At 34.2% G+C, this 16,493-nt stretch overlaps 1 protein-coding gene across 1 annotated transcript in view; it reads right to left on the minus strand.

Annotated features, from left to right (window-relative positions):
* The window catches only part of Cftr (CF transmembrane conductance regulator), a 149,491-nt gene that overhangs the window by 19,101 nt on the left and 113,897 nt on the right, over window positions 1–16,493 (minus strand). Inside the window, 2 exon segments of the mRNA NM_001278757.1 lie at window positions 1–156; window positions 7,163–7,411. Of these exon segments, the coding sequence (NP_001265686.1) occupies window positions 1–156; window positions 7,163–7,411 (405 nt within the window).

Here is a 16,493-nt window from a genome sequence, read left to right on the forward strand (position 1 = left end):
CTGTGGTATCACTCCAAAAGCTTTCCGCCACTGTTGCAAAGGTGTTGAATCCCAAGACACACCATCAATCTGGATTTCACCTTCAGTGTTCAGCAGTCTCAAAAAAGCTGATAACAAAGTACTCTTCCCCGATCCAGTTCTTCCCAAGAGGCCCACCTTAGAAAGAAAGCGATGGAATGATGTCCGTGACATGAAAATATTATACTGACTACACAGACCTCACTAAAAGTTTTAGAGTTTATAATTTCTAGTTGATAATACACTAAGCCTTTGGATAAGCTGGTAAACAATAATGACAATGACAGTCTTCCTGGCCATCATCAGAGCTCTGTTATGGGACTTTCCAAAATATTTCTTCTGTTCAATTACTGAGAAAGCCAGATCAATCAAATGTTATGCACATTGCCCTGCTGAGATCATTCATAGTACTAATTACAATTAGTAATTTATTTTTTCTTGAGTATTTTTCTTGTTCACCCCAAGAATCAAATTTTAACAAAGCTAAGTAGTCTATCTTGCTTTCCATTTTCTGGCTCAATAGTTGACTTATGTAAAGTTCTCAATAAATGCTCATTTGGATTGAGTGGAAAATAGACAGAAGGATGGATAGAGGGATGGATGCATGAACAGATAAGTGAACATATATAACTAAATATTTAGTTAATCTCATAAATAAGGGGATTTAGCTACTTTCAATCAATTACCAGATCAACTCTTTATGGGGGTGTGGTGGGGATAGAATCTAGGACTTTGCATATTCTAGGCAAATGCTCTACTACTGAGCTGGATCCATACTCAGATCAATTCTTAATCTAAAAAATCTTACAGATGGGTCGAGGATGTGGTTCAGCAGTACAGAGCTTGCCTAGCATGCATGAGTCCAAGGTTTAACCCCGAAGACCACATACACACACAGAAGTCTCACAGACACATTTCCAAAATAGCCAATGCTATACAAAACATTCATCATTTGTCACTGTTTTTCAAATAGAAACAGCTTTCAGATAAATATATGATTATTCTCAGTATAGGTAAGCTGTAAGTGGAAGAGAACAAAAAAGTTCAATACATAAAAATTATTTTAGATTCATATAAAGAATGTATGGTAAAAAATGCTCTGAAGTCTAAAAATCTACATAATTAACCAGGGTTCTAATGAATAGGATAAATGACCACAATGCCTCCCCTTCAAAAGCAAATACTGAAATTTTTAGTTCCTTTATGTCACCAAACTGCTGGTAATGCATTATGTCTGACAAGTTTTACAATAGCAAGGGATCTCATTGGTTTGTAACTAACAAAGTCAGGTTTTGAGATATACCCTAGTTCCAAGTCAGTGTTTTCTAGTAACTTCAGGGAAGTTCCTCCCTTGGTATTTTGAATCACGATAAATTGAACTATTAGGTGGACAGTTAAACAGTGTAGAGTTTGGTACTAATTGTAATAGAGTTGTTTCATGAATAGAATTGTCACAGTACATTTCTTTCACTGTTTTACTTATCATTTTAATTCTTCAACAGATGGAAACATAGTATAATTATTTTTCATTTCCTATGGTCTCCAAAAATCAGGATGCCGGTCATGTGAAATTAGATCCACATTATGATTATAACTGAACTTTCTGTATGTCCATATATCTATTTACCATTAATAAAATATATGCTGTTTAAACTGAATGATTCACTCACTTCATACCAATTTTTAGCAAGACAGAAATTGGATATATGTTTTACAGATCAAAGAGGCGTTTGGATGTTTGTACTGATTTGATCTCAACTCTTTACATTCCCACAAATCATTTCTTGAACTGCAGCATTTTGTAGTGATGATAACTAGAGAAATCAGTTAAAATTACCAAAAATAACTGATTTGCAAGTACTACTAAATGTTTGTGAGAATAATCACAAGGTTGTTCAATATAAACGTGAACGATGTATGTAACGATATATAATTTGAAGAATTTTTGTAAGTCCAGGTTTGTCATGAGGGTATGACTCCAAATTAAAGCTGCAACTTACATTTTGAGAAGAAATATGGAAAGAAGAACTAGGTATTCTATTTGGGAAAAGGTGATCTGGATATAAAAATACAGATCTGGATATAAAAATCAAAAGCTTTTTAAAAAGGCTTTTTGAGATTGAAAAGAAAAAAGGATTGTTTAGGGTAATAGCTATGAAGTTTTGCTACACTCTTGAGCACTGAAAAAAATTTAAAGCATAATAAAGGGTCATAATTTTTCAATTAACAACAAGTAAAGTAATAGGACATCTTATCTCTAACTGATATGGACAAAGTATTTTAGTATACCAATTGAATAATTTTTCTGCACAAAATACTGATTATTTTCTTTTGTACCCCATACAGCTGAGAACACTGAAAACTATTACAATTTTAAAGAGATGTCTACACTCTGAATTCTCAAATGCTTTTTTCAGCAAGAATAATTAACCCACAGCTGGGTTTGCAGTCTACTAATACACTAATTTTGAATCCTTTGCATATAGGAAATACATTTGGTGCACAGCTGGCAACATGTCATTACAAACATTAAGAGCAAGGCCTTAGAGATAACATTCCTAAGAGAGCTGCTCAGAATGGCATTCCAAGAGTCAATTTCTACTTGAAGGAACCCTATAATCTATCAGTTGACTTAACACATTCATTTATTTATTCATTCATCCATCCATTCATTTAAAATTTACTGAGCTACACAAAGTGATAAACAAAGAGATAAGACAATAAAAAGAAAAAAACAGGACTTCCAGATTTTAGTCTGGCAAGTGTGACACTAGCAAGGGGTTGATCCATCTTAACAAATACGAAGTTGAGCAAACTAAAAAATCAATTAATTTTCCTGGGTCTGACAGAGAAGCAAGGTCACAGTCAAAACACTGTCTCCCAAAACTAAAGACAGACAAATAGATACAGCAAATCACAACTTAACAAACAGAAACCACCAAGTAGAAGACTTAGAGGGAACTCAAGAGTGGGAAAGCCTAAATTGGAAGTGACAAATTGATGGAGACTAAGGGTCAACGACTCTGACAGCAAAACAATTCCAGTCATGAGGGACCTCCAAAGTTTTATTAATTTAGCATCTAGCTTTACCATGGTCCCACTGTGAAGACTAGAGGAACACTCTTATATTTCACACAAAAATCGTGGAAAGTAATAGACCGATACATTCTCTTCTTTTTAACCAGACTTATCCCAAAACAAACTAATTTACCAAGTTTACCTTATTAGAAATTTTTTTCTGAGCTCAACTGACTTAAGAGAAGGGAAACTCTCAACGCCGGCTCCAGCTGTCTTATTCCACCTAAGGAGGTGAACCTCCTCCTTTAAATTCATGATCCAAGAGGGCAGGTTCACTGAAAAACTACTCTACACTACCCTACCCCGGAATATCTTACTACTACATTGCTATAGATGTATTTATCATGATTCCTTTTATCTGGCACATCATGGCTACCTTACAGCAAAAAATTACAAAGCATAATGTAAGGCAAGAAATAAAATAAGTAACTTAAAAAACACAGAATAAGCATCAGAACCAGAGTTAGACACAACAGATTAGAATTAGAATTTAAACAACTATAATTAATATGATAAAGATTTTAATGGAAAAAGTAGATAACACACAAAACTAGATGGATGGTATAAATAGAAGAGAGAAATTCTATGATTGAATCAAAAGAAATTCTTCTTCTTTTTTTTTTTTTTTTTTTTTTTTTGGTACCAGGGATTGAATTTCCGACCTCACATTTTGCTAGGCAAGCGCTTGTGCCATGAACTAAATTCCCGTCCCAATCAAAAGAAATTCTACAGATTAAAAACACCCTGACAAAAATGAAGAATGGATGTGGTAAGTTAATAAACAGACTAGATGCAGTCGAGAAAAAAGTTTCCACTTGAGGATGAATCAGTAAAAACTTCCAGTGCTGAAAACCAAAGATAAAAAGACTGAAATTTAAAAAAAAAGTAGAAGGAAAGACTATTCGAGAACTGGGAAACAACTCCAAAAAGCATGGCTTATCTGTAATGGGAATACATGGGAAGGAAAACAAAAAGAAAAAGGAACCAAAGAAATACGTGAAACATCAATGACTAAGTGTTAAAATACCACACCATATATCCAGAGAGCTCAGAGACGACACAGCAGAATGATAAAAATTCTGTAAAAGCCTACCCCAAGACCTATCATGCTTAAAACTACAAAAAATTAAGATTATAAAAACCTTGAAAGAAGCCTGAGGGGAAAAAATTGTCTATAAAAAAAATCAAGGAGGGCAGGGCATGGTGGCACACACTGTAACCTCAGCACTAGGAAGCAGAGGCTACATAGTGAGTTCAAGGAGCAGTCTAAACTACAGAGCAAGCCTCTATCAAAGGGGGAAGAAAGGCCAAGGAACAAATCACATCTCACCTCCCTGAATCAGTGTCATCAAGAAATAAGAGAAGAGCTGGGCATAGTGATACATGCCTATAAATTCAGTCAGTACCCAAAAGACTGAGGCAAGAGCACTGCTGCAAATGTGAGCCCAGTTTGGGTCATACCATGAATTTTAAGTCTAGCCTGGACTACACAGTGAGACCTGGTCTCAAAAATAAAATAAGTGTAGCAAAATCTTTAAAGTGTGAGAGGGGGAAAAATCACACTAGAAATCTATATTCTATGAAATTGGCCTCCAAAAGTGAAAGCAAAATAATTTATCAGACAAACAAAAATTAAGGGAAGGTGCCATCAGGCTGTCTTCAAAGAAATCTGAAAAGTTCTTCAGAGAAAAGAAAAATGAAACTCAGCTTATATTTTGCAAATGACAAAGCGAACAAAAAGTGGCAGAGGGGAAGAAAGAAAGAAGCAAAAAGAATTAAGATTGTGTACATATAGCAACTCTCCATGTTGGATGTAATCTTTCTGTACTGCAAACATATACTAATAAAAATGAAAATTTAAAAAAGAAACTTAGATGTATATAAAGATAAAAAGTAGGATACATAAAAGAAGGCTATCAAAGAATAAATGAAGGAAAAATAAGAACTTAAATTTTTCTTATTAATTGATCTAACTGAAGACTGTTCAAAATAATTATAATAACAATGTATTTGATTGAATGTACATATGATGTATTTTTTACACATATGTATATAAGAAATAAAATGGATCCTAGCAAAAACACAAGGAACAAGAGGGAGGACCTGAGAATATTTTATTATAAAGTACTTACACTACCCATGAAATTATAATAGAACACTATGTGAGAATGAACTGGGATTAGTCATAAATGTATTGCAAACTGTGGGGCAAACCCTAAAAAGTAAAAAAAAAAAAAAAAAAAAAAAAAAAGCTACTATTACAAAAAGGGGGAAAAATTGAATCATAAAATGCTCAACTGTAGCCACAATGTAAAAACCGTAACAAATAGGATAGATATTAATCCAACTAAATCAATAATTGCTTTAGATGCCAATATCTAAATGCATCAATTAAAAAGCAAAGATTGTCAGAATGGATCAAAAAATATAACCCAGTGACATACTGTCTACAAAAAAGTCCACTTAAATGTAAAGCCGCCTATGGATAAAGGGATAGACAGAAGTTCAACCATGTTGAAGCAAGTAATTCATCAAGGCTTTTCAGTTCTGCTTGGTATCAATCCATTTGTAGGACTGATTTGTAACAATGATCCCACCTCTGGCATGCATCCTGCTGATGCCAGGAAAAGAGTCTGAGCTTCCTGTGGTTAATTCACATGAAAACAAAAAGAGAAAGCTATTGTGCTTTTTCCAATGAAAGGGAGGAGCCAAGGCCAATCATTAATTTAATGTAGTTCCAAACCATAACTAATATTTCCTCACATTCAAAAGACAAAACAAAAGTGTTAATATTTTTTAGAAATTCCATGAGGGCTCTTAATGTAACCTAAAAAGATATATATATATATATATATATATATATGTATATATATATATATATATGCATGCTAATACTATGATCAAATTCATCTAAAAAGTAAAATCTTCCCATTTATGCACAATTTAAGGTTGTTTTTCTTCAGGAAAGGACAACTAAATTCCATTCTTAATCAGCAACAACAACAAATAGAGTTAATTTTGTGATATGTGACTATCCTAAGGCGCAAATCTGAGTCAAAATTTCCAGTTTTCATTTTAAATCATTTTACATGGTACTTTTTCCTTCACCTATACTTTTATAAAATGGGATTTGGCGCAATGTATTAAATGTTTATTAAATATTCCACAAAGTAACAGTAATTATGTTTCTATGTTAATGTTAATATTGGTAACTTAATATCTTTCCTAACTGTATCTTGACATCTTAAAACCTCTATTTGAAATTAACCATAAAGAGATAAAGTTTTAAAATTCAGTTTTTTCAAGATCTGGCTATTTTTAATACTGTCTCAACTTTTTAAATCAATAAAAATATATGATACTCCTCTCTAGCATTATAAAGTAAATCAGAATATGGATCTGAACAAAATATAAAACTATGTATAGCACATAGGGTAGAGGAAAAACTTATGTTAGAATCAGTTCAAAAAAATCTGTATACAAATTCTTTCTGTGTTCAATCCAGTGCTGGGATCTATAGTATAAGAAATCTTTCAAAATAACACAGTTATTTATTTTTAATAAGTGGTAAAATTATTGCCTAGTAACAAAATTATTACTTAGTAAATATTTTTCCATAATTTCCGCTTAGTTAATAAGTTGGAAAAACTATATCTTTGTGGAAGCTCCAAAAAAAAACCCTAAAAAAATGTAATACTCCTAATCAGATAAAATTAAAGATTCTAATGATGGAGGCAACAATAAACTACCTTCCTGGAAGGTATTTTCAAGATCAGAAACTTAAAATATGCAATTTTGGTTTGTTGAACAGCTATAGATGGTAAATTAGCAGTTAATTAGATAATTCACATTTTAAGTGAACCTATTAATGAGTTTAGACTTTGCAAGTTATTTTACATAAAATATAATGTCTCCAATAACAACAACTTGAAATGTGTACATACAGTATCATTTCTAATGTATATATAATAATAGCATTACAAATGGACTCTACTAACACACTGGTTTAGACTGCTGGAATTCACTGAGCAGGGCATTAAGAAAAGGATTAATGTTTAAGTCTCACCCTCTGGCCAGGACTTATTGAGAAGGAAATGTTCTCCAATATGGCAATGCCACCATCTACATATTTTGCTGTGAGGTCTTTGACAATCATTTGACCCCCGGAGGGCCAGATGTCATCTTTCTTCACATGTTGATTCTCAATGATCATAACTTTCGAGAGCTGGTCATCCCTGGATGGCTTGATAGACTTGACAGGTGCACCTTCTTCTGGCATGTCAATAAACTTAAATACTCGGCTCACGGATCGCATCTAAAATGAAAGTAACATTGTTTTAATTTGTTTAAGAACTGCATAATTAGTTTGATGCTCCTTAAAAATCATGACTTGTAAATTGTGATGCTAGTTACGCCTCACTCTGTTATTTTTCAGGCTTTTCAGTGAACTAACAGGAAATAATTTGATATAATTAAAAGCTTAACCCCAGAGAATTAACTAAGACTTATATAAATGGGTACAGCCCTATTTATTTTTGTGATTACTTAATTCTTAGTTACACAAACCACACATAAATAGACCAGCTATTCTTAAGACAATAGATGATGTCAAAGGGAATTGTTTTTCACTATGAGCAGCACTGCACAATGTTATGCAATTGGTGTGTAACAATAAATTGAACCCTAACTCAAACCCATGGCAGAAGTCTTGCCTTTCTCTTGAACTAGGTTAACAACTATTACTATGTTAATAACTAATAAAGTTCTATATATCAGCTAGGTGGTAAGTGGACCCTTGATGCTTAGTCAGTTTTAAGTAACATCATAATAACCCTGAAATTTAAGTCATTGGCAAGCCAGGTGTGGTGGCAGACACCTGTAATCCCAGCCCTCTGGGAGGCTGAGGCAGGAGAATCATGCTTGAAGCTGAGCCTTGGCAATTTAGTACCTTTGTGAAACCTGTCTCAAAATAAAAACTAAAAAAGGTTGGCAATATATTTCACTGCAAAGGCCCTGGATTCAATTTCACATACTGAAAAATAAAAATCATTGGTATGTATCTATATTTAAATATTTTTATTCTAAACCAAATTAATTGAATATCTACTTCCAAAGACCAAAACGTGACTTTGAAATTAAATATGTATCTGATTTGTAGATTTCTATTGGTATAATATTTAATAAAATGAATCTTTAGTGTGCACAGCAATAAAAGAGCTCAAATACTTTAAAAAGTATTCAGTTAAATCTTTAACAAAAACACTTCTCAGAAGGCTCATTATATATTAGAATTTGGAGTATGGTTTTAAAACATTCTGGCATATAACAGAAGCTTAACAGATATTGGAACAATTAATGATAGAATGAAAATATGAATGAGAAAATATAGATTTATAAAATAAACAATAAAAAAGAGGTTGAAGACTTTTCAATTTCCACTTTTAAACATTAACATCCTTGATCAACACTTCACCATTTCTCACCTGATAATAGCTTACAGGATAAAACTGTATTGCTTTTTTTGGATCCAAATTGTAATTACTGATGTTAACCTTATTTGGTCAAGACCATTAACTATCCTCCTTTTCAATATTAATTTATTATGATTTGTTTATGGTAAAGGCTTAGACTTTTAGAGATAATACTCTCAATAAAAAAAAGCTAGTCAAAAAGGTACTTCAGTCATTTGCTTCTGTTATTTCTATTTTACTTAGAAGTAAAACTAGAAAAACTGTTCATCTTTAGTATGGAACAAAGCAGAAACTTTGGATACTGATCCTTGTAATTGGACACTGGAAGTTCATTTTAGTAATCCTAATTTTAAAGTCTGTTTTCACTGGTCAAGCTTGCTCTGGTTATGAACTTCTTCCTTCTTTCAAATGATCCTGTATTTCTGTTTTCTTCACCTTAGAAATAGCTTCAAAATATCTCTAATAATCATTCAAGATTTAAGAGCATTCTTCTAAATTAAACCCACTGCTCAAGGAAATGAAAAAGACTCAAAGATTATAACCCTCACAAATAACTCTAGAGGAAGCAAAATGAACAGAATTATAATTGTTCCTACAAGTAATATTTTAAATTTTGAATTATTAAAGGGCTGTTAAGTACTGACTCAGTTATTCTTGATTAATTTTACATTAAGTCTTACTCTTGTACCTCACTGTGTCATTACCTTTCACAGAAGACACTGTGATAAATCACAACTGTGATTATCACAGAGATGAAAATCACAGTGAACTAGCTCAAATGTATTTAAAACTTTTTGTTGTATTTCTCCTGCATAAGAATAGCATCTTTTCTCTGAAATGATTTCAGAAAATGCATGGTTGCTAAACTTTTTAAAATAGTTATTTGTGTATGTCAATTCTGTAAAGAATTCCGAGTCTTTGCTACATAGTATACCAAGTAAAGTATACCTAGTATACTTTAGTATACTAGGTATACTTTAGTTACCAAAGAAGATGCTACATAACAAAAATTCTTCACCTCTCAATATTCTTAATCAACATTTAAGCAACATTTAAATATTACTATCTAAACTACTCAAAATTGTACTTAATATTACTAGAAAATAATGATTCTAAAAACCACTACTTTATCAGCATTGGAATATAATACACAATTTATAATTTCTCTTTTTTGCCCAAAGACTTATGTTTGAGCACTATAAACTATATTCTCCATTAGTGAGACTCATCGAGGGTGAACCCTGAACTTATAATGTCAAAATGCAATGTAGCTATCAAAGTTAAAAAATAAAACTTGCCAATTTTTCACCTTTCTTCATCTGGTTGTTTAAAATGACCCCACAACTTATTATTATAGTACCTTCCAGCATGGTCAAATATCCCTGACCAAGTATATGTTATTTCTTCAAAATGGGCACTGATCCATAGCATATGAGCAAACATTCATTCAGATCAATGAGTTAGAACACTTTCTGACACAAAGGAATAGCATCCAGTGCAGATACCTGCATCACAGTTAGTTTTGTAGCTCCTGAAATGCCATTACTGAATAGACAATGTGGCCAGATAATGTTATGATTAACTAACCAATTTCTTGTATCTATCGCACAGGCTTTCAGCTTGGACTTCTACCTCTATTGCTTCTGGGAGGAGAAAACACAACAGAGCCTTTGCAGAGAATATCAATTCTGGTCTTTCAAAGTTTCAAAAAATTGCTTTTAAAACCTAAGTGAGACACTGATAGTTTGACAGTTTCAAGTTATATGAATACTGGCTTTTAAGCTTTAAAACCCAATACTCAAGCCAGCCATATGCCTCTAGACTCAGCTCTCAGTAGGCTGAGACAAGACTGTCATTTGAACCTATCAGTTTAAATAAACTCTGAGCAACACAGCAAGATTTTGTTTCTGAAAAAAAAAAAAAAAAGCCAAACTCAGTGTATAGTGTTTATGCAAAAGTGATACCTAAAGTTCCTCTACTCACCGCACTTTCTGACTCATTCTGAGCACACTCTGAGGATTCCATGAATAAGGATAACTAGAAGGCTTCTACACCAGTTCTTCTAGAAAGGAGTACCATCTTTACCACCAAACTCTGGTTCTATGCTAAGTAGATACAAGGCCTTTAAAACACAGGGGAATCCTGCCTCAATTCTAAGGTAAGCCCAGGAAAGAGTCATGCCATAGAGAAAATTCCAGTGCCGGGCAGGGAATAGGACCAGCAAAGTGGACATAAGTGTTTCATATTTCAAATCACTGATAATTTCATACATCTTCAGGTCTCCATGTATTTCCAGAGTCATGCCAAGGTGATGCTATGTTAAATTTTTCTTTGGAGAGGCAGTTTAACAGTATCAAACCCAGAGCCTTTGCACAGAGCTACATTCCATTGAGCCATTTTATTTTTTTTTTACTTTGAGACAGTATATTAATAAATTGCTAAGTGGCTCAAAAAGCGCTTGAACTTGTGCTCATCCTGCCTCAGTCTCCCAAAGTGTTGGGATTGTAGGTAGTGCCATCATGTCTGGCTCAAGTTTATTCTTTCATCCTTTTGGGAACATGGAAGAAGCTGATAAAAAGCTAAGCAAAAGAGATATCTAGGTGAGGACAAGAAGTAGACATGTCTACCTGTACCACAGACTTAGGTCAGACAGGAACATCGGCTAATTAGAGACAGTGAGCATAAACAAGGGACAACAGAGCACTAGATGCTCACTCTTTCCCAATAGCTTGGCACTCTCTGAACTCTACTCAGAACCTGCCAAGATCTCTAAATTAGCTGAGCTTGTTACTTCTGCCCAGTGAAATGTATTGCCAAATTGAAGTCAAATTTCTTACAAATTTGATTTCATGGTCAAAGATTTGTAGCTGTTACCAGAAATTTATCCAGGTTTTGTGGAGTGTAAAGCTTAGAACATTTAGGGGATCTGTCTTCAAAAAAAGAATTCACATATAAATTCACGTATACGAACTTCAGAGGCATTCATGCAAGTGAGAGGAGCTGAAGTTTATGTGTCGTGGGCTTGATAGTAAACCCATTTTGCCTATTACAGTAATTTGTTCAAAGCATTCCTTGTATTCAAACAATGGAACATTTAAAGTATTCCTCTCTGTCTACTGCTTAATACCATGCAGTCACTTAATCAATGCCTGTTGACATGAATGCCTTCATTGTTGTATGGCCCATGTAGTAGGCAGTGTCTGGGCACTGAGAATGGCAATGCTGTGAAGACAATACCACACGTAGTCCAAGCTGCAATTTTACCTCTTGGATTCTTAGACTGAAAATATATAATGGTCTGTGGATTAGATGAAGGTTGCACCATACTTGACTATTTTTAGTCACATCTATTTGGTTCCATTGAGCTTTTAACCTCATCTAATCTCTTTTTAGAATGTCCATATTGTCACATAATGTGTATGTAAAAACTACCTTGCCATTACTTGGTCACCTAGACCGTGTCAGTTCAAAATTGGCAATTATCAGAGTTACTCTAGACCACTGGTGGCAAACCTATGGCATATAAGTCATATCAGGCACACCAAGCCCTCTTGATTGATAAGTGAGCCAAGTCACCCCAGCATCACTCCAGTAACTGAGCATCAGATATGCTGTTTTCACTGCAGTGTTGGCACTTGGCAGTAATTAAGAGGGTTTGGGGTTGCAATTTGGGCACTCAGTCTCCACAAGGTTCCCCTTCACTAGTCTAGACTGAGCAACTCCTTCACCTCACACTGCTGCCTCCTGTACAAAGAAGGAGAATCACCTGAGGAGTGTGGAGGGATCCCCACCTAGGAAGCAAGTTGCCCCTCTGATGGGAAAAGTCTCATTGTAATTACCGCTAGGGGAGATAGTAGCATCTTTCTTAGACTTTAAGAAGTAAAATATTGAACATGGCACTGAAACATTGAACATACTCATCATTTGTGGGGTGAAAAATGAAAAATGACACAATTTATGAAAATTCTATACAATTCTATAAAATCAGAATGTAGGCAAAACTGAGGTGAAAGTTCTGCTTGAAAATCATCTCTTAAATTCTTGGGTTTATTATTTAATTTTACTAGGATTCAAAAATTCTCCTGAATATTTTTAGAAGGAATTAATCCTTAAAACTGAATCTCTATCTTTATAAAAATGTCTAAAGCTACTAAGGAGAATGTCAGTATTTTGAGAAGCCTTTCAGGAAGATAATGGATTTAATAAAAAGATAGATCTACAGCCTCATCTCAACCTTATTCTATTAGGCATATATTTAAGTAAGAACAAGACAAAACAAAGGATTCTAGATTCTCCAAAGTTGACAAGGATGAAAGAGATTGCTTCATAGCCTTTTTACAAATCTATACTCCCTCACAGAAATATTTTCTGTATTTCCTTTATTTCCATCATTTGGTTGCTTAGAAACCAGGATGTCAACATTACACAACACCTAAACATATTTAATACCTCTAAAGCCAAGGTAACAGAAGAATAACTTTATGTGTCTGAGATTCCCTTGCCAATGCTGTAGACAGTCCATCACTGGTTATAAGAAGATTGCAATAATTAAATGTCACGATCTGCAAAACTGCACAATGTGAAAAACACCACATATTTTATTGGATAAATTTTCAAACTATAAAGTACATAAAAGGAAAGATTAAAGTGAGGTATATCATAAATCCTTCCAGGGAGGTCTAACTAATTACTTTTTAACTTACAAACATAGATCTGACACTCAAGGCCAGATTAGTCCCAGTAGCATAAGCGTCAGGCCATGCACATAAACTTAAAAGGTAATGGGCATCAAGAAAATTCTTTCTGTCCAAGATAAATTCTTGAAATTTGAACTGTCTTTTCTTTTCTATTATTTATGCTCCTACAGCATAGTAAAAGTCAGTGACGTATCACATTAATATAAATTAATAGCATAAATGAGTTATTCATACAACAAACTCAAACTCTTCAGTAGATTGTCATAGCTTGCTTTCAACATGAATGGCTTGGATACTGCAACCTGTGGCAAAATTACATTTTGTGACTATCAGAGAAATACATACGGTGACCCTGAAAACTCAAGAAAACACAGAACTTTCAAATATGTCAGTGCCCTGTTTTAATAAGAACCTTAGTAAACATGGCAGTATGTATGGCAATCAGCAAAGAAAGAATCAGATTTATCCTTGTATGTAAAAGGCACCATTCACTGAATTCACTATTCACAACAAGATTTGTCATCTTACTATTCTTTAGTGGCACGTGACACACTATCAACAAATAGTTGAATACAATTGGGTCTATGCAGTTTCCATTAAAAATATTTCAAATAAAATCTCATGAAGAAAGCCTAAAAATAAGCCAAAAGATTTTATCATGTTTTTACTATTTTAATAAGACTTTTCTCTAAGCATCTTAATTTTCAAATATAGCAGCTTCCCAAATAACAGGTTCCCAATCTGTTATTAAGGATCATCTTCTACATGTCTTATGGATATTTATGTATGTATCATTGGCATAGGAACAAAATGATTTATTGGCAGTCCTTTAATTTTAAATTATCTCCAATAAACCAGGAACCAGCAAAACTAAGGCCCATGCACTACATCCAGCTACACCCATTTCTTTACCTATAGTCTATAGCTGCTTTGCCCTACAAAGACTGAGATGAGTAAGTAGTCACCCTCCAGCCATGACACCTTATAACTCACAAAGCTGCAAATATTTTCTATTTTGCTATTAACAGAAAAAGCTTGCCAATCCCCCCGCCCTAACTCACAGAAAAATCAAAATTGAAATAAGTTAAGGAGCATCTAAAACAGCTCTTTACAAGCCTGGAATACATATTAGAATCACTTCCAGCACTTAAAAAAAATAAAAACACTATGCCAAATCCCCCTGCTCTCACCAAAATAATACATTTCATTGATCCTAGTACCTCTAATATAGTCTTGATTTTTATAAAGTTTCTTCATGTGCCTCCACGTTGAGAACCTGTGATCAAATCCATTCTTTCATTTATATAAATGAGAAAATCTAAATCCAGTGACTTAACTAAAGTCACTACCACAAATCTAATGGATTTTCAGAACTCTCCTAACATTTTTTTATACTTCAGCAATACCTGGAGTCTCTTGTATTAATTCAAGACTCCAGAATATCAAAACAGTGTTTTATTTTTCTTTCTTAGTGCTGGTGACACATATCACCAAGAACAGTTCTAGAATTACAGTGGTAGATAACTTAACTAGTGGACCTCTGTATTCAGGGATAGGGGAGGCATGTAATTTTCATAAAGGATCTGAATTAATGCTTAACATAGATGCTAATAAAGCACTGGAGTCCTTCACAGACTCCAAGAAGAGTCTAGAAGACAGACAATGTCAGAACCGGCAGAAACTTTATTAAATTCCTAGCCAAACCATTTTATTTCACAGATGTGAAAAGTGAGGCCCTGAGTGGTGGGACTAAGACTTGGCTAGTCACACTACTTTTCAGTGGCAAGGCTAGGGTGCAATACCAGGCTTTTCTTACCACAGCTGCTCTAATAATGGAAAGGGGCAGGGGATACAGTTCAGCAGCCCAGTGCCTATATGTCAAGCATGAGGTCCTGAGTTCAATTCCGGATGCAAAAAAATAAGAGAGAAAGAGACAGAGGCAGAGACAGAATGAGAATGGCTGGCTGGAAAGAGATGGAAGTTATGAGAGGAAAATGTTCCACAGAGACTCCTAAGAACATAAAGACCGAGACAGATTAAGAGACCATAAAAGGAGGCAAAAAAAACCCCCAAAAAGCAGAAATGAATTCCTTTAGATTCTTACTATGTATGTGCTGCCAAAATGTGCACTAGATTCTTATAATAGAAATTACTTTTAGTGCAAGAGCATTAAGTATGAAGATCCAAGGGGAAAAAAAAAGCCAGATTTCCCTTTTCACCTCCCAGTAGATTTGATCTTGTACAATCAGTCACTTGATCTTTACTGGAACCCAAAATAAACACAGGCAATGAAAGGACAATGGAAAAACAGAGGAGTTTCTATTGACAGAAAACTCTTCTTAGATTACATCAACCATGCAAAACCTTCCGTAGCCTCATTAACCTGGATCTAAATGTGCTCCCCTGAGGTTCATTGTCCTTCCCACTCATCTCAGGGGCTTCTTTCCTCTTGCTGTATGAGAGACACACCATTCAATAGGGCAGAGCCCAACCAGAAATTGAAATGGTCATCTACTGCTTTATTTGGAAAATGAGGAAGCAAGGTACCATTCACTTGCTGAAGCTACTTTAGTTGCCTTCACTCTGTGACAGACAGTCCTGAAAAGACATGAACTGTCAGCTGCCTCATTCAAGGAAGATAACTAGGAGTTTTGAGTAATTTGTTAGTCACAAGATTGTCTGACATTGTTAATCCTGCAACATCACCATTGATGTGCTTTCTAATTTTTATTCATTTATTTATTTAACCTTGCAGACTAAATAGTAGGTAAGGTAGAAGCTTTGTCTCATTCTAATGGTCTCTTAATATCTTGGATATATTTTGAGGAGCTACTATATAGGAATTTATGCCCTAAAGTTTCAAGTCTACTTGAAACATTATTACTGTGTTTTATGAGCATAAAGGTATCAAATGATTGAATGTATTTTAGAGATCAGGAGAAAGGTCTAACTGAAGTTAGGAATTTATGATTCATCAAGAGACTATTTCTGAAGCATGGGATCATATAACAACAGCTAGGAAGAATGCAATCTAGTGGATATTTAAAAGTGGAGAGGAACCAGCAAAGAAGACTAAAGAAGAACCAAGAGGCAGCAGGCATATGAGATAGAAATGGCTCAACATTGGTCTACGGCAATTCCTGAAAGGATATTGGTTTGGGTAAAATATTGGTTATGAGTCAAATGGGTGCTGGAAATGAAATTCAAAGCAGGCTGTGGAAAGAATGGG

This window comes from Cavia porcellus, unplaced genomic scaffold, assembly GCF_034190915.1.
Source record: "Cavia porcellus strain 051 isolate PalLab524CR breed Dunkin Hartley unplaced genomic scaffold, mCavPor4.1 scaffold_2, whole genome shotgun sequence".
Classification (NCBI taxonomy): domain Eukaryota; kingdom Metazoa; phylum Chordata; class Mammalia; order Rodentia; family Caviidae; genus Cavia; species Cavia porcellus.